At 36.1% G+C, this 19455-nt stretch overlaps 1 protein-coding gene across 3 annotated transcripts; it reads left to right on the top strand.

Annotated features, from left to right (window-relative positions):
* The first annotated feature begins 3463 nt into the window (after positions 1-3463).
* On the top strand, positions 3464-19455 carry LOC140169969 (cystathionine beta-synthase-like). 3 transcript variants are annotated; one of them, XM_072193279.1, is made up of 9 exons: positions 3464-3551; positions 4722-4868; positions 12899-13014; positions 14927-15061; positions 15356-15640; positions 16154-16245; positions 16399-16609; positions 17086-17191; positions 18443-19455. In XM_072193279.1, exons 2-9 carry the CDS (start codon positions 4765-4767, stop codon positions 18558-18560), a joined length of 1167 nt encoding a protein of 388 aa, XP_072049380.1. In that variant the 5' UTR covers positions 3464-3551; positions 4722-4764; the 3' UTR covers positions 18561-19455. The 3 variants fall into 3 exon arrangements, with proteins under 3 accessions (XP_072049380.1, XP_072049381.1, XP_072049382.1); XM_072193280.1 differs by having other exon boundaries at positions 4725-4868; XM_072193281.1 differs by lacking the exon at positions 3464-3551 and having other exon boundaries at positions 4638-4868.

Consider the following 19455-nt stretch of genomic DNA (forward strand, 5'->3'; position numbering starts at 1 on the left):
TAATAAAGGAAAGTGTGTGGTTTATATTACATGGCAGAATGCTTATCAACATTATACATACCTGTGTGCTTTATTTTGTATTATCTTACTAGTGGTAATCTCATTCTAACATTGTTGTCTTTGTATATGATTCAAAAAACCACCTAAGTCCAAAATTTAAAATGACCCCCACGAAGTCCCTGAAATGCTAATCGTCATACCTAATACAGGTTAATCCACTCATTTGCACGTAAAACTTACCATATTGACCAGGTAAATCTAACTGAAGGAATTAAAATGATACACGGGTTTTTCTCTCAAAATAACTTCGCATGGACTTAGGTGGCTTTTGTATTCATGTATTCAATTAACAATGAGAGAACTTTCTTGAACCTCGTTGACTTGGGGATGATTTGAAATGACCGCCAATTATGACTGTTTGATATTTATTGCCAGCAATGTAGAAACGAAAAAAGCTACCATTTTGTTGAAGGAGGAAAGTTCAACAAACCATAACCCCGCTTCTGGATATCGTTAGAAGTCAAATAATATACCATTTTAAAGCTTATGATGTATATTTTCTAAACACGAAATAAAACAAAATTGACCGGGGAGGAATTTACGGCTCATTCGCCGTGTACGGTCACAAATTATACTGATTGTTTAGTCAATGACCACTGATTGTTCAGTGATTTCTGAATAGTTAGTAGCTGATTACTGATTGGTAAGGAGCCGATTACTGTATGGAATCCCAACTTGCTGAATGGCATGTTTAAAGTATTTTGAAACTTTGGAGTTAATCAAAATTAAAGAAACATTAAATGAATTGTTGATTGGCTTGTTTAAAACATTATATAAAAGTTACTGATTGATAGATTAAATTTAGTTTGAAGTTAATCTGAATTAAAGTAACATTAAATGAGTTAGTGATCAACCGATAAAAGAGGTATCAGCAGTTCAAAATCTTCTGATATTTTGCACTCAGTGGTAATAATACGGCCCAATGAATTTTACTTGGGCCATAAAAGCAAAGTGAAGTAATCATACCCTTGCCCATGTTAGAGTTGCGAATTCCCCTTTCCCGGGGGGGTGGCACCCAACTTTTGAAGTGACATTTTCAGAAATTGTAGGCACCTTTGCAGAGTTTGTATGCAATATTGCATTCTGATAAACATTTTTTAAACCATAATATCGTTTAATATCAGTAAACTAGTTACAGCTAGGTAAAAAAATTACTATTCAATTGTAACACTGTATAAGACATGCCATTTTAAAACATTTTTATAAACGTGATATCGTTAACCTGACGTGAGCCAGGTATGTACTTTCATTAAGCTGTAGCTAAGTTAAAATAATGTTAAGTCAATTAAATGGATAATGAAGAAGGAGGCGGCCTATATATTATACCATTCGGTATCGTATTGGTGGATTTAGTGCTGCAATGAAGATGTAGTATTAAGTGTCCCACTTTAATACCTCAATGTAAGCTTTTGTCCTGAATATCTACTGAAAAATGTCATAAAAAGTGGATGCTAGGATCACGAAATACTCCTTTAAATGTTTAAAGTCAAAGTTTCAAAACTAGTTGTGGTGTACCCCTTCGACCCTTTTTTATTATATGTAAAATGATAATACTGTATACAGTAAGGGGTGGTGCAATGATTATGTTTACCCCGGGGTGGTGAATTATAGGGGGGGGCAAAGATTTTTTGCCACGGCCAAGGGGGGGGGGGGGAGCAAGCAATTGTTGGCAGACCATTTTGAGAATTCACCACCCCGGGGGTACGCATAATTATTGCACATCCCCTAAGAATTATTGGTAAGGTATTTTTAAAAGCATTATAAAGATGGGTGACCTGATCGGCAGCATCATCCCCCCACTTTCCTATCAAAATGGAGATTTTGGCATCAGAAGAAGCTCATATTTTTCTCATAATCCCAGTGATATTTTATGCCTAAGATATATTCCGTTTAGATGTTATGAATGAAAAAGTGATAACCTCATCCCCAATTGTGGTATACCACACATACCGATCTATAGACCATCACGGAACATATTTTCACTTAAAGCCTTAATGTACGATCTTTTTTCAGAATATACCTTTATTTTTTCAAAACCGATTTTTGGCATATTTGTAATACTTACACATGTTTCAACTTAAATCTATGAGCAAACTGTCAAATTCCCCCTATTTGTAGTAAAACATGATGATTTTCTGTTGTTCCGTCATATTATCATATTTTTTCAGATTATGATTATAATATCGGAACGGTCGCAAATCGTAGTCTCCTACGAAACCATTTGGTTACGCTCCCTCCGAACATGTGCAGGGGGCGTACAACCAATCTGGCGGAGACTAACTCTACGGCCGCACTCGCCGTCCTAATCCAAAAAGTGCGAGATATTTCGAGCGATAGAGGTGAAGTTTATGATGTTGTTTCTTTGCAAATTTCCAATGTTTTTCGCATCCAAATGTATTGGGAACTTTCATAATGATTGCATATTAACTATTTTATCATTTCGGAAGAAAAAAAGAAAAATCTAAAAATTTAAAAAGATCGTACATTAAGGCTTTAACATCAAAACGGCTAGTGCAATTTACCTCAACATTTGGGAACTGGATTATTTTGGTACAGGCCTCAATGTGAGGTATAAAACACAATATGAAAAAATCTGATGACCTACCTTTCGTACCCCCTCACGTTTGATGGTCATAGCATGCAATTTTAAAGAAGGAGTAGTATTTAGAATAGTTTTACAAAATGACCGCTACGTGATCTTTGAGCGCTACTTGAACACACGCTATTAGGAGCTTGGGTCAGTGGCTCTTGTGGCCGAGTTTTGTCAAGAAAATAGGGTTTGACAGACGCATTGGACGAAGAAAAGTGTAAGAAAGAAGGTTTTGGAAGACGGCAGTATATCAAGAAAGAGCCTGTAAGGGTGGTGCAATAATTATGTGTACCCCCGGGGTGGTGAATTCTCAATATGGTCTGCCAAAAATCGCTTATACCTCCCTTTAGCCGTGTCAAAAACCTTTGCCCCCCCCTTGACGTGCCAAAATCCTTTGCCCCCCCTTTGGTGTGCCAAAAATCTTGCCCCCCCTTACACATTCTCTTATCATATAAAGTGCCCAAAATATCTGTGCCAAAAATCGCTTGCCCCCCTTCGACCTGCCAAAAATCTTTGCCCACCCCACAATAATTCACCACCCCAGGGTACACAATAATTATTGCACCACCCCTAAAGGAACAAAACAAAATAAAAACAAAACAAAAACAAACAGACAAAAAAGAAAAGAAAATCAAAACAGCCGTAACTATATGATGTAACGGCTATATATAATTTGTTCTAGTTCACGGAAATTTACAGAGTAAGAAATGGCACATTTCGAGACGTGTCTTGCTCTGGAGTCTATGAGCAGGAACGAAAAGCATATAATTACCGATTTCGCTCATAACGCGCGATCACGGCTTACGTGCAACATATCTCGTATGCCACTTATGATGTTCAGAATTGAAGCATATGGAACTGGAGCTGTGTGCAATATTTTACGTTATATACAGATAATCGAGTAAGTATGGTACATTATGATGATGTGAGGGTGTGTGTGGGGTGTGTGGGGGTGTGTGTGTAGTGGATAGGTATGTTATTTGATATGTAGAGGAAGGGGGTGGGGTGAGATGTTTTGCGTTGCTTAGGGGTGGTGCACGGTGTACCCACGGGGTGGTGAATAGGGAAGGGTGACAAAGATTGTGTGGCAAGCCAAAAGGGGGGGCGGGCAAGCATTTTGGCAGGTCGAAGGGGAGGGTCAAGCGATTTTGGGCAGGTCGAAGGGGGTACGGTGGGCAAGCGATTTTGGCACAAATATTTTGGGCACCGTTTCTATATTACGCCCTAAAAGATGTAGCTAAACATTAGGAACACGTTTAAATATATAACATTTCCTGCTCGCTGCGCTCGCTTTATTATTATAAGGCAATTTAAGGTTTTAAATTTATTGGGGTTTCCCAAAATATTAGAGTGTAAAGGGGGGGGGGATTTTTTGGCACGTCAAAAGGGGGCGGTTTGGCACGTCAAAGGGGGGGGGGGGCAAGGATTTTTTGGCACGGCCAAAGGGGGGGGGCAAGCAATTTTTGGCAGACCACTTTGAGAATTCACAACCCTGGGGTACACATAATTATTGCACAGCCCCTTATGGTGAAACATTGTAGTTTTAATCAATAAGGAAAAAAGAAAAATTTCAGAAGTGTGCGACTTTCATAAGGTGGGAATTGTCTTTAGATATAGTTAGGATGTAGTAGCTGGTATTTGTGGGAGGCGGGAATGGGGTGTGGGGTTACTGTACATAGGTGGTGGCGAGGGTGTTTTGGTGTGAGTATGCCTTTGTATTGGGAAGAGAGTTGCCCGGAGAGTTGATTAAGTGGGGATTAAGTGCTTACCAATTAAATCTAAGTGACGGCTTAAAAACTCGACCGCTGGTCAACCGGCGGTTGAACGCATATCATTCTTCAGAACAAGAAGACCTACCGGCTCTAACCTGACGGAACCGGCAATTGAGTTTTGAAGCCGTCCCTATAGTAAATATTTACAATCCCCGACTACAAAACGACGAAAGGACTGGTAACACTAGTTCCCGTGGTAACAGAGCTTCACAACTAGAATTCGACTGAGCGGATACAAACGGACATATTAATATACTTTCATACAATATTAGTCATTATTCTTTGTGCATTTTGTCTAGTAGTACCATATTCTATACTATAGACTAAACCAAGGCATAAACCATGGCAGAGAACGGACATACTTGGGTTTCACCTGAGACGCCATCAAAATGCACTTGGCATGCTGAGAAGGATGTGTCCTCCAGTCCACACTACCAAAGCACAAAGTAAGTATAAAAATGTAATAATATTTAAAAACAGTAATATTAAATCGATTAAATTTCACATAAATCGTTTATATATGTTATTACTTATTGTTGGCAATGTCCCCATGCAAGCTTGTTGATTTTGATGATGAAATTTTCTCCCATTTACACGGGTACATTGTACAATCATATTACAGGGGCTATTTTAACGTGCCTCCTGGCACGTTTGTGCAGTGAGATTAGGAATCCGTGCAGTGAGAATTCGAAATCCGTGCTTAAGATTTATATACGCCATTAAGAGTCAACACTGTGTTTGGGCCAAAATAAAGTAAAATTGCTAAATTTTGCACGCTTCGCGCACACTACTGGTCCATAATACCAGCCGTCACCTTGCCCTCTAAATATTAATGCTTCAGCATCTTATTATGTTACGGTTTGAGGCCAAAATCATGACAATTGTTCAAATTTTTAAACCCATTTTAAAGAGCACACCACTAAATTAATGTGCCATTCGTGTAACCCTAGTGTTTTGAGGTATTTTGGGCTGCACTTTGGACTAATAACCAGAGAGAGTAGCGTGTTATGGCTTTAAAAAAATATATAAGTGTAAAGCCTATGCATGAATTTGAATCGCTATCGCCAAAGTCGCATTTGTATAATTTATTTAAAAAGTGGGCAGAAACAAGTTTGCAGCCTTGAGAGCAAGCCAAAAAAGCGGGCGTTGCGGGGCTCGTACCCGGAAAACGAGGCTACCCATGCATTGCAACATAATGTAAAACTTTCATCGATTTGTAATCGACTGGTTATTAACAAATATTTGAGATATTGCCCAAAAGGCCTCAAAACGAGCGAAGAAAACTAGAATTTTAGTGTATTTCAATGGGGGCGATTATTTAGTAGTGCGCTCCCATTAGTGTCAAAAATCAATTTTTGCGCGTATTTCTCCCGGTTAAGTAATTTTAGTTCATGTAGCAGGTCATTGGGTCGGATTTTGACATTTTATTGTGCTCCCCTTGGCCCGACGACCCGACGAGAGTCCAAAAGCAAGGACGCAGCCTGGAATGGCATGTAGGCGATAATGAGTCAAATTGATAACCCTTCCGGCTCAATATCAGGACAATATCAATAAATCTTTTAGGCCCATTTAAGCTCATTTAGGCCTATGACAAACATTCACCATAATTATGGAAAACTTGGTGTGAAAAAGGCTTAACATAATTTAAATTAATGGCAAATGCGCCTTTCCTCACTCTTATGCTCAGGGGCTATTGTAGGGGGGAAAAGACAATGCACGTTGGCAAATGGAAAGTTCTGGATACATGTACTTTACAATGCCCAATCGGGCTATACTCTGATCAGCTCTTAATATTTTTTTTATATGGAGTTTACACTGATATTTGTTAACTCGTTTATAATCTGTACTTTTAATTGAAACACATTAGGTGGGTTAAACCGTCCTTTACTCTTATTATATTTAAAATTCAGTATCCTCGTGTATCATTTATGATCCCGATGTGTTTGTTTGTTCCAGTACACGATGCGTAACTTTATTTCTTGCTTTGAAAAATACCTTACTAATAATATTATTATTGTTAAATGTATTATTATTATTTTATATATACTAAAAAGGGTCCAAGAATTCAACCTTGGTTAAACTAGTTTTGAAACTTTGACTTTGAACATTTAATATCATTATTTATATTATCTGCAATTCTCATTTACAATTTTTCAAAATGTTGGCGTATCAGGACGTGTTGTTGTTACTAAGAACATTTTACATGATTGATCACACGATTAAGAATATTGCAAATAATAAGCATATTAACCAAACGGTTCGTTAGTCCACCATTCTCATTATTTTGTGATGCGACGTTTTTTCTGCCAAAACTAAATATCTACAAAAATATATAGACTTTGAAAGCGCATTTGATTTGATTCGATTTTATTTTTATTTTTAAACCTAGCTACAGCTCGATGAAAGTACACACCTGGTTCATTAATATCAAGTTAATGCTATTATGTTTTATTTTGTTATGTGTTATTCAGAAAATATATTAGTGGGAGTTATTTAAATAGGTAGGTTTTCATTCAAAATGTAAATCCATTTTATGATGAAAGTACACACCTGGCCCACTAATCCCAGCAAACACAAAACGTTTTCGACATTATTCGCAAAAGGTTACAAAAAGGTTGTCAGAAAACGTTTAAATTTCGGGTTATATAAAAGGTATATTAAGGGTATAAAACGTTTTCATAACAATAAAAAACATTTTCTGATAATCTACTGCCCAGCTCACACAAAATGTTTTACAGAAAACGTTTAAATGTCGGGTTATATAAAGAGTATAAAAACGTTTTAATAACATTCCAAAAACATTTTATATTATCTGCAATTCTCAAATACAATTTTTCAAAATGTTGGCGTATCAGGACGTGTTGTTGTTACTAAGAACATTTTACATGATTGATCACACGATTAAGAATATTGCAAATAATAAGCATATTAACCAAACGGTTCGTTAGTCCACCATTCTCATAATTTTGTGATGCGACGTTTTTTCTGCCAAAACTAAATATCTACAAAAAATATATAGACTTTGAAAGCGCATTTGATTTGATTCGATTTTATTTTTATTTTTAAACCTAGCTACAGCTCGATGAAAGTACACACCTGGTTCATTAATATCAAGTTAATGCTATTATGTTTTATTTTGTTATGTGTTATTCAGAAAATATATTAGTGGGAGTTATTTAAATAGGTAGGTTTTCATTCAAAATGTAAATCCATTTTATGATGAAAGTACACACCTGGCCCACTAATCCCAGCAAACACAAAACGTTTTCGACATTATTCGCAAAAGGTTACAAAAAGGTTGTCAGAAAACGTTTAAATTTCGGGTTATATAAAAGGTATATTAAGGGTATAAAACGTTTTCATAACAATAAAAAACATTTTCTGATAATCTACTGCCCAGCTCACACAAAATGTTTTACAGAAAACGTTTAAATGTCGGGTTATATAAAGAGTATAAAAACGTTTTAATAACATTCCAAAAACATTTTTGAAAACTTGATACAAAACATTCTACACATAATGTTATTTTGGGGTTGAAAAATATTTTGCGAAAAATGTTTGCCCACAATATTTGCAATAACGTTTTAAAAACGTTTTCATGACCTTTATATAACCCGACATTTAAATGTTATTAAAACGTTTTATAAAAAACATTTTAAGAATATTTCTGTGTTTGCTGTTTGCAAATATTTTAACATAATGTTATTTAAGTGTTGACAAAATATTTGCCAAAAAATGTTTGCAAAAATAGTTTACAATAGCATTTTTAAAACATTTTAAAAATATTGTTGTAGTATGTTTTCATACAAAACGTTTTAAAACGTTTTCATGACCTTTATATAACCCGACATTTTAATGTTATTAAAACGTTTTTACCTGAACCAAAAGCCAAAATATAACTTACTTAAAACGTTTTTAAAACGTTTTTGTGTTTGCTGGGATGTTAAGTTAACGATATTATGTTTAGAAAATGTTTAAAAACGGTATGTTTTATGTTCATCGTATAAGAAATTGGTTGGATAGTGTTTTTAGATATCTGTAACTTTCGCAACTTTAGTGACATGCAAAGGTGCATATAAGGTATCTGCAAATTATATACAAAAATATTACAAAAAATTAAACGCACTGTCTAAGAACTATATAAATATCCAAACAAACGTAAAACATAATTACTAAGATGTTCAGTTAAGATGTTAAATTGTCTACAAGCAATACACAAAAAGGTAATACCCAAATGATTTGTTGAGTTTATCATTTATATAGTGTTCAGGAGCGTCTACCAGACAATTCAATGTGGATTGGAGACTTAACTTAAAATATCGGCAGTAAACCTAAAACGTTCGTGAAAATTCCAAAACCATAAATGTCTTCTTTACAATGTTGCAAAAATCATCAAAATCATTGATCTGCGTGTCCCGAGGCTTATCCTTACGAGTGACCAAAATATCATGGAGTAAAAGGCGTTGTACGGCAATAATATTGCTTGATTTTTTTTTTGCAAAATGAATATATGACTGATTACCACAAGCTATACCCATTATGTAGAGGACTCGATCATCGTACTTTGTAAAGGAACTTCTTTAATATCCTGGTCATTTGTCCTCACTGCACCTCACTTGTTTTTATCCTCACTGCACGAACGTGCCAGGAGGCACGTTAAAATAGCCCATGACTTATGCTCGAGAAATCCCATTTTAAGAAAATATACACATATTGAAAAAGTGAAAGATTTTGTTAATGCGCAAATTTACCCACCTTATTGCCATATTAAATTTAGTATTAAAGTGTGGGAAGTTTCGAGCGCTACTCGCGTAATGAATTGTAGGGTATGAGCCTCCGGCACATGTGTTAATGGATTGTCTTCAATCCATTAACACATGTGCCGGAGGCTCATCTACAATTCATTACGGGCTCAAGACAAAAATTAACCAAAAGCTGTAATGTGCATCTTTCTTTGGCATGGTTTTAGGCCACAATAATTGTCCACATTTGGGTCATTTTAGCATTAAATTTACAAATTTTCGCGCATTTGTCCTGGTAAACTAATGTTAGTGGGGGTATTTAGAGGGTCAATTTGAAAATCCCCACCTGGCTGGTCCACCTAAAAGAAGTCTACGTGAGGTCACAAATGTGACTGGTCTGCCTAAAAGAAGTCTACGTCAGGTCACAAATCTGTCACCCAAATGAGCGATTTTAAAAATCTCGAGCATAGGCAGCGGAAGCGGGGAGGGGGACTTCCCTAAACATAAATAAAAGAAAAATTAAAGTAATATTTTCCCTGTGCATCTTCTGTTTTACGGAAATTCTTCTGAAACTTAATAATCATGGAAGAAATTAGTCCAGATTTAGAAGCACTGTTGCATGTTCGTAACTAATTTAAAACAAAACCACAAAAATGTATTGTGCAAAAGATCCTTCGCAATATTGTCTTCCCGCCCGCATCCACAATATTGCGAAATATGTATTTGATTTTTATTTGACACTTTCTATGACCGTTGATGATGCTGAACAAACAAAGCACAATCATTGTATGAAATCAACCATAATTGCAATATAATTAAATCCGTTTCAAAATAAAAAATAATAAGTATAATTAATAATTAAAAGTTACCGCGACCTTTTTTACAATACCCAACTGTAAACTCGGAATCAATTGTGAAGGACCTAATGTGTACAGAGTGTTTGAATTTATTACTATTTCTTAACCATGTTAACCTTAGCATTGTGATTTCTCGCACTTTTCTAGTTAAGTATTTAAATTGTGTCACCATGATTGGTATACATGTACATATAGGTTATATTCTCACATATAGTCAGGAAGGTCATGGTAATGCTCACGTCAGCATGGATATTCACAATGTGTAATCTATTCATGGTATTAAGTTCACATCCGCACGTATACATTGTGTAATCTATTTGTAACCGGTAATAAATATAATAATAATATAAAATAATATAATATAATATAATATAATATAATATAATATAATATAATATAATATAATATACAATTGTTATTAACCATGATTAATGTTAGATATTTTGCTGCATTGTTCAACCTCCATACTTGGAAATAGAGAGATTGCGATTTCCAAACGCAGTCATTACTGGTCGAACACGATAGGATTTCAGGTGTAAAAACTTTTCTGATTTTCTGATAGCTTCTTATAGCTTCTGATAGCACGTTAGATTTGTTTGCAGCCCTCACTAGCTATAGCTTTTAATTCAACAAGCTACTTGGGGGAGGGGGCGATGTCCAACCTTCAACTTCAAGTAATTATTTTGTGTAAGCTAACCCTAAGCCTATTCATAACCCTAACTCTAACCCTAACCCTAACCCTAACCAATCAATGGCAGTGCCTGTTTCAAGCCTATAAGCCTGCATGCAGGAACGCCTGCCGAATTCGACTACCAGTTCCAGACCCCGGCTCTATTGGGTAGCTGTGATAACGTGCCTATGACCGAAATCTTATCGTATTCGACAAGCAATGGTGCTTGGACGCATCGAAGTGAGGTCGCGTATTAAGCCAGTTTTAAAGATTTTGCACGTGCGAAATTAACGTAGGTACATCGCTGAAAACGCACAGAATTGGTCCATTTCTCAACTTATAAAGACAGTCAAGGATAATTAACATACGTAGAAAAGTCTAATTATAATTATGATCCTTTTTGATTGTAACAAATCATTATACTAAAGCAACAGCGATATGTTAAAAACCGACTTCATTTATACGCGATGTTCATACGAAGAGATTGTCCATTGAAATGTGTGTGATACTTTCCGTATAAAAATGACATTGCGATTTCACATTTTGGACACCAACGTCATATAAAACGCAGGTGTTACGTAAAAATATGCTGATTTTACGATATGTCGAAGTTCGTGCAACGCGCCTAAGTTCAGAACGAAAAAGTCTCATTTTGAAAGTAAAGTCATGATAATGGATGTAGTGATCCCTAATCTACCAAAATATATGTTTTTGGGCAACTAATATTTGGGGAGCACAAAAATACAATTAAGTTTATGCAGCATGTTAACCTTTTTTTGGTTTTTACCGGTTTTTTTTAGTCAAAATCAAAAGCGCGCTGTTTTAATTAGGCAGAGACTCGGTAGCCTGCGGTATCTTTTCAATCACTATGCCCTCTATCGACCTATTATAGTCTTTGTTCCAGCCGCATTGCTCTCCTTCGTGACGAATGAGCACAATCCAGTTTAGAACCGAGACTAGCAATATTTAACACCGTATTAACGTACGTAAAAACGTACGTTAAAACGGAATTTCGACAGAGTGTGCCAAGCGTTCCAAGTACTTTTTTTCCAAGATTGTAGATGTAAGAAGTCATATTGTAACATAGTGTTACCTGACCTGAGCACGAGTTTAAAGTCAAAATATTATGCCGGGTAACCCACTTCATAATATGTGCCCGTACACCACGAATGAGCCGTAAATGTCCTAAATTGTATTCTGAGTTACAGTGTAAAATGCGCATGAAGGTCGTATTCATAGGTACCTTAAGTTGGGGCGACATGTATCTCATTTTAATAGTCAAACACCTTTTAAACCAATCAATAATCCTTTTGTTGAAGAGGATAATAACATTCTACCTTAGATGTCTATAGAATTCTTAATAGCTCTGGTCTTTGTTTGGCGTTTGGCTAAATCCTGTTCAAGTGGTGGGTTACAAATCATTGTATTTTGTCTAGGTATGTATGACCAACAAGTTAACAATGAACAATGAGAGGACATACCTGAACCTCGTTGACTTGGGGATGATTTGAAATGACCACCAATTATGACTGTTTGATATTTATTACCAGTAATGTAGAAAAAGAGACACAGGTAGAAACGAAAAAAGGCACCAGTTTGTTGAAAGAGTAAAGTTAAACAAACCATAACCCCGCTTCTGGATATCGTTTAAAGTCAAATGATATACCATTTTTAAAGCATATGATATACATTTTCTAAACACGAAATAAAACAAAATTGACCGGGAGGAATTTACGGCTCATTCATCGTGCACAGTCACATATTTTTATTATCATTGTTTAATATTACTTAAGGGTCGTTATTAAAACTTTTTATACCCTTTATATAACCCGACAATAAAACATTTTCTATAAAACGTTTTGTGTTGCCGGGTATAGACCACTTGACATCATTGTTCATCAACAAAGGCGAGGGACTGGTCTATCGATATGCTTGAACGAGACGCTACACTGTTCAATGGCTTTCTATAGAAATTTGGTGGGCGATTTAAAATGTACGTGCCCTGAGCAAACGATGCGTACGGTACGCACACTGCAGCGCAAAGAACAACGAAAACTGCCATAATTCGCGCGCATACGGCCGGTCAATGACGTCACATGTCAAGTGGTCTATAGCCTACCTATCGGATCGTGGAATTAAACCACGCTTATCTTTAACGGGATTTAAAAACAAAAACAAATTGCTTTGATTGTCTTTAACTGCTCTAGGGTATTTACTGAAGACAAAACACGCATCCTACCGAACGTCCTACATGTAATTGGCGACACACCGATGGTGCGCATAAATAACATCACCAAGAATACCGGATTAAAATGCGAATTATGTAAGAACACTTTATTATTTATATAATCTTTCATTCATATTGATCACAAGTTGAAGGTTAATTGTCCTGCTCATGTACATTCCTTTTTTATATATATTTTGTTGACCAACTTCATCAAAAATGGTTAAATAATATTATGTTTACTTTTAGATACAGGGTGAGTAAAAATAAAAAGTGCAAAAAGGCAGAGAAGCTATTATTTCAAAAGCAAGTTCATTGTTCATTTTGAAATGTTCTATAAATGCAATACTCAAAAGTCACCAGGTGTAAAAAATGAAGTTAACCCCGCTCCACCGTTTTATTTTTATGAGTGATTATTCTGACTGCGACACCCTCTTTCAATGTTTGTCCAAGAGGCGCCTGTATTCTGAATAACAGCACACAGTGCGCAAAACTTGCCGTTTGCCTTCTTTTGTATCTTTTGATGTCAATAAAGTCCCTCGTATTTCTTACCTCTTTCATACCCAGCAAAATCCAACTTAGGTTCTCTATATATGCACAGGCCACACTTCCAGGGCGCCATGAGGCACTGTTTTGAATTGAATAATAATATATGTAGGGTTGGAAAAATTCCCATTTCTTAAGGGCTGGGGTATGAACGTTTGGACAGTATTTATTTTGGAACATTAGAGCACATCAGACATATCGAATTGCATTCTGAATACGATGAATGTCATTCTGATATCAAATAATTTTGATTTTTTGAAATTCGCAATTTGATACACATTTTATGGCAAATCATTAAAAATTGATATTTTTGATATTTAACAGTACTTGAAGTAAACTTTATAAATCTGATGCTTTATACTTAAAGTGTATGTAGGTGGGATGAAAAGCCGACAATCAATTGAAAATTTTGACCTTTCGTATTGAAGATATGGATTTTTTCCCCAAAACACACAAAAAAATTAAGTCTTTTGGGAAAAAAATCCATATCTTCAATATGAAAGGTCAAAATTTTCAATTGACCGTCGGCTTTTCCTCCCTGCTACATACACTTTAAGAATATATCATTAGATTTATATAATTTACTTCGAGGACTGTTATATATCAAAAATTGAAAATATCAATTTTTATAATTTGTCATAAAATTTGTATTATATTGTGATTTAAAAAAATGAAAATTATTTGATATCAGAAAGACATGCTTCGTATTCAGAATGCAATTCGATAGGTCTGAGGTGCTCTCATGTCCCACAAAAATACTGTCGAAACGCAATAAGCGCTCATTTTGGATCCCTTAACCTGACTGGCACTGAAGTATTAGATATTTATTTAATGGCACTGGTCTTGAAATAAAAATTTTTATTTTAAGTTTCACACCTTCCTTTGTTTTAAAGATGTTTATTGTTTGATAAGTTAAGTTTCAACAACAGAATGAAGAAATGTATTGGTAGGTTTTTCAGATTAAAGTAGAATTAATTCATTATTATGAAATATTCAGTAAGTTTTTTTTAAGGGGTGTGAAGGACTTAAGCCCGGGGACTTAAGACAAGTAAGAGACTTTCATTTGAATATAAACATGTCGAAAAAAGGCAAAAATCAGGTTTGAATAAAGTTAAAGTCAGTTTTGGACCCGCTTTTGGGTCGGCAGTTTTTGTTGCGCCCTGATGTACATGTATGCTCTCATTCAAAATCATGGGCAAAAATTGTTCCAACAACTGAAATATTCAACTAGGTTCTAAAATAATTATATGGCATCGTTGCCTTATTGCACTATTTGTTGACTCACTCTGTACTTTAGACCAATAATTTCCATAATTTCAAGGTTAGAACCAGCCTTAATTTCTTAATTTACACATCCTTTCCTTCTCGAAAGGACAAGAATGAAGGAATTTAAATATAAACGCAGTACTATATAATAATAATTTACCAATAAAAAGTAATGATTTGCCGAACTTTTTAATTTCAGTGGCGAAACTAGAATTTTTCAACGCAGGTGGCAGTGTTAAAGACCGAATTGCGCGAAGAATGATCGAGGATGCCGAGAGAGATGGTCTCTTAAAACCAGGCTCGACGATCATTGAACCGACATCAGGAAACACAGGTACAGTAATTTTATAGTATAACCGATATTCTTAAAATTTTGGGTTAATATTTTCAAACAATATTATTACCTGTATATTTAAGTTTACTCCAACAATTATTACTGTCCCTCTTCTATCTCCTCAATCATCCCTTTTTTCTTCGTCAACATATCGTCCAGCCTCCAATTTATTAGTATTCTTCCAAAACTCGCGGATTGTTCTCTTAGTACATTATGATGATTGATGTTTATACATCCCGGGTATACATATGATAAAATAATGAGCTGTATTACTGGCATTACTTTCACATGCAGGAATCGGAGTTGCCTTAGCAGCTGCCGTCAAAGGCTATCGTTGTATCATTGTCCTGCCAGAACGAATGAGTAATGAAAAGGTAGCCCTTCTGCACGCTCTTGGTGCCGAAACGATCAGAACACGCTCAGATGCCGCCTTTGACGAACCAGACTCACACATCTCCGTGGCGCAAAGAATAAACCACGAGATGCCAAATTCTGTTCTTCTTAATCAATATAGAAATGCCGGGAATCCATTGGCTCATTACGACCAAACGGCTGAAGAAATTTTGAGACAATGCGATGGTAAGGATTGACTTGTTTGTCCTTGAGTACAACTTGCTGATAGGTTACAAGAATAATAATTTATTGAGCCAATCAACAGCAGCAATATAGTAAGAATGGTGTTAGGGCTGAAGACGAATGAGCCGAAATATCTAGAAACTGTGTTTTAATTGGTCACTGAGATGAATATATCACGTAAACCAATCAGAAACACTGTAAGAAATGGCGCTTGGGTTGTGTTATATCATTTTTGTTGAAATAAGGTGATATTGTAAGAATAATGCTTTTGCTTTGTTTACCCTTTTTGGGCTGGTTTTAACCTAAATTACAAATTTAAAATAAACGTCCAACCGTTTTCCTATTTCAAGTACTTGGACATTAATTTATCATTTTTAAATTTTCAAAAAAAAGAAAGAAAAAAAAAGATTGGGTTCAGATACAATATGGATATTGTCCGCTTGCGATCAGTACCTGAATATTTTTGTTTGACTTAAAATCACATACACTGTAAAATAATATTTATTGTTCCGTCAGGAAAAGTTGATATGATTGTTGCTGGAGTTGGTACAGGAGGAACAATTTCAGGAATTGGGAGGAAAATTAGAGAGAAATGTCCAAATTGCAAGGTAAATGGTAAAGTATCATAATTATGATTAACATCATCTTCATTCATTGTCATCAATAGTATTTATCAAACAAGTACGGAATTAGCAACTACATTGTTTTGTTCAATGAACGCATTACTTAAAACCGTTCTTTTGGCGACCCTCTTCCCACAGATCGTAGGTGTAGATCCAGAAGGCTCCGTATTGGCACACGCAGAAGATGTCGACAAGCCCGATTCTGCTCACTTTGAGATAGAAGGGATCGGTTATGATTTCATACCAACGGTCTTAGATAGTTCAATGATAGACGACTGGGTCAAGTGCAATGACCAAGACTCATTCCTGATGGCAAGGAGACTGATCAAAGAAGAAGGTCTTCTCTGTGGTAAGTGATGTCAATTATTTATAGTCATGATTGTGGTCTTCAACACTGACTTACAACATGTGCATAATAATAGTCATGGTTTTATAATACCGAATACGATACGGATCGGCTTTTCCAGTTGAAATCAATACACCCCCTATGGAAGACATGACCTTAATCTCCCACACAGGGAGTGTGTGTTTCAAATGAGCTCAAACATGTCAAATGGGGTTAGCTGAATGGGTGAATTCATTTGAATTTTTACAAGGGGTGTATGGATTTCAACTGCAAAAGACAAATACCTTTCTGTTGTGATGTGCATGGTTGGGGTTTGAGTGTTTAAATGGGGTTGGGGTTGAGCGGAAGCGGATGAGGTTTTTTGGAATGTCATGAATGTGTAGGAGAAGGTGTGTATCCATTTTAGTATGTATCTATTATGGTTATTAAGTAGGACCATTACAATACCGTCATCACGGTGCGAAACTTGGTTATTTCAGGTGGGAGCAGTGGTGCAGCAGTACACGCAGCCTTGGAAGCAGCACAAAGCCTAGAAGAAGGACAGCGTTGTGTTGTGATTTTAGCAGATAGTGTCAGAAATTACATGTAAGATTTACTCTATTCCTATCTTATTTGAATTTAGTAAACCGTTCCGTGTTCACACATGTCATAAGTAGCCCTATACACCAGAATTAACAACCATCTTGATCCCGATGGCACGTACAAAATCTTTATCATCGACTCCATTGCAGTCATGTATAAAATGTACAGTTCTAAATGGTATCCATCAAGAGGGATCGAACACTGTACCTAAGATCCAAATGACTGTGCCATACTTTACCTCGACAACTAGACAAATGAAATATTTTGGTTGAAAATTAATAAGGCAATATCCGCTTTATAAGGTCTGGCGCAGGTACATTTTGATCACCTTAATTTAGAAAAGATATTACTAAGCTACAAAAGTTATTCCTTTTAGGCACCACGTCCACTTTTGTTCTAAAGCAATATCGGTGCACGGTTAGGTAGCGATGTTTCTTTCTGTCACACCATGGCGACGTAATAAACTGCATCATGCAAAATAATTAATACTTGCAGAGTGTTGCCGTTTTTCATTTAAATCTAAAACGGAAGCACTATGCAAATAATCCGGACCTGACAGGAAGAGTCATCGGTAGCTATATTGGGGCGCCGATCTCGCTATAGGACCAAAACAGACGTTGTGCCTTAGAGTAAATGATTAATCTGTAACCTGAAATACGCGTAGTGAGGGATCTATGGAGGTAGACCTTTAAATATTTCAATTTCTTTGCCATAAAATGTTAGCTTTTACTGTCAGGTATATCGCGTTTTAATTTTGAGCCGAACAACTAAGGCAAAGCAAAGAAAATTGGAATTTACCACCAGCGCCAATGTCGCCAATACGTATAACTCCTTCAGTCGTGTTACATTACGATCCTTTGTTGTGTAGATCACCGTCCCGCACGCCATGTACGTATGTTATGCACTGTGTTATGAACATCGCGGATGCGTTCGACTAATATCTTTTATTTAAAATCTCGGATTTTAACAAAACTACAGCACCTAGGGTCTTGATTTTTGCAGGGTATGTTGGTTTAATAAAGTACAATATAATCGTGTAAAACAGAATTTTGATAAATATTGAGGGCGTCCTCCTCAGCAAATGTTATAATATGCCTTTAAAGTCCGTGACAGTTGTTTAGGACTCGTAGATTTTAGACCTAACTATAATGACCTTTGGAGATCTTGGTGTACTTCGACCACTGTACTGCATGCTATCCAAACATAGGTTGGGCTACTATGTAAAGGTGTTTTTATGTTATCTTCTTCCATCAGGACGAAGTTTTTGTCAGATGACTGGATGATAGAGAAAGGGTTCATGGACAAGAAAACCAAGCAGGAAGAGTCTGTCATGGGAGGAACCGTGGACTCCAATGGTACTGACAGTAGGTAGTATCATGGAATCGAACATGGGACCTTCGACTAAAAGTCAGCAAAGTAATTGTATTGATATCGTTGTCATTCCTGCATACCGACGAACACTAGATAACTATAACCTGTTTGTATTTATCCAGCAAAAGAGGATGTGCACATTTATCTCCGGGAGACGTTAAGTGATGACGTCACGCGCATTACCGCCAACAAATACCGTAGAATTTAATCCTCATATATCTAAGCCTCTAAGCCTCTAAGCCTCTAAGTGTCGTTTACGAAAGAGATGATAAGCAGACGCCCTCTACAAAGATTATTACAACAGCTTGCTCTGACAATAATACTTCCTTGTATAGCCGACTGTATCAGTATAATAAAGTTCTTGTTGAGAGCGTCTGTACTATTTTTCATCTCTTTCGTCAAAACAACTCTGCAAAGAGGTGTAGTATCAACAAAAGTCCGAACATGAATGTTACACGTTCGAATCCCCAATGCACGGCGTATAAAACAAAGGTTTGGTTTTGTGTGTGACGTTACTGCCACGCCATCGTGTCACCCTGAGATGATTTGAATAACCTCTCAACTGCAGATATGCTGAAGCGGGTAGCAAGTGTCCAAGATTCCATGCATGTCGCACTCTGTAGTGAGTATAATGGATGGTATATAGTTGTTCATGGTCCGTCAGTATAAGAAAACATGTTACATGAAATGGGTATTGATATATGTAATTTTCATTTTCTCTCATGTTTTCACAATAATATGGTTCAACATCAGAAGCTATATAAATACGAGGTAGAATGCTGAATGACTGTAATGCTCAAGAGCCGCTTGGTGTTCCAATTACATAGTCAACTATTTTTGGATATTAAAATAATTCAAACGGTACAAAAGCCTATTAAAAATAGTAATGGAGGGGG

Source organism: Amphiura filiformis, chromosome 14 (assembly GCF_039555335.1).
Source record: "Amphiura filiformis chromosome 14, Afil_fr2py, whole genome shotgun sequence".
Taxonomy (NCBI): Eukaryota; Metazoa; Echinodermata; class Ophiuroidea; order Amphilepidida; family Amphiuridae; genus Amphiura; species Amphiura filiformis.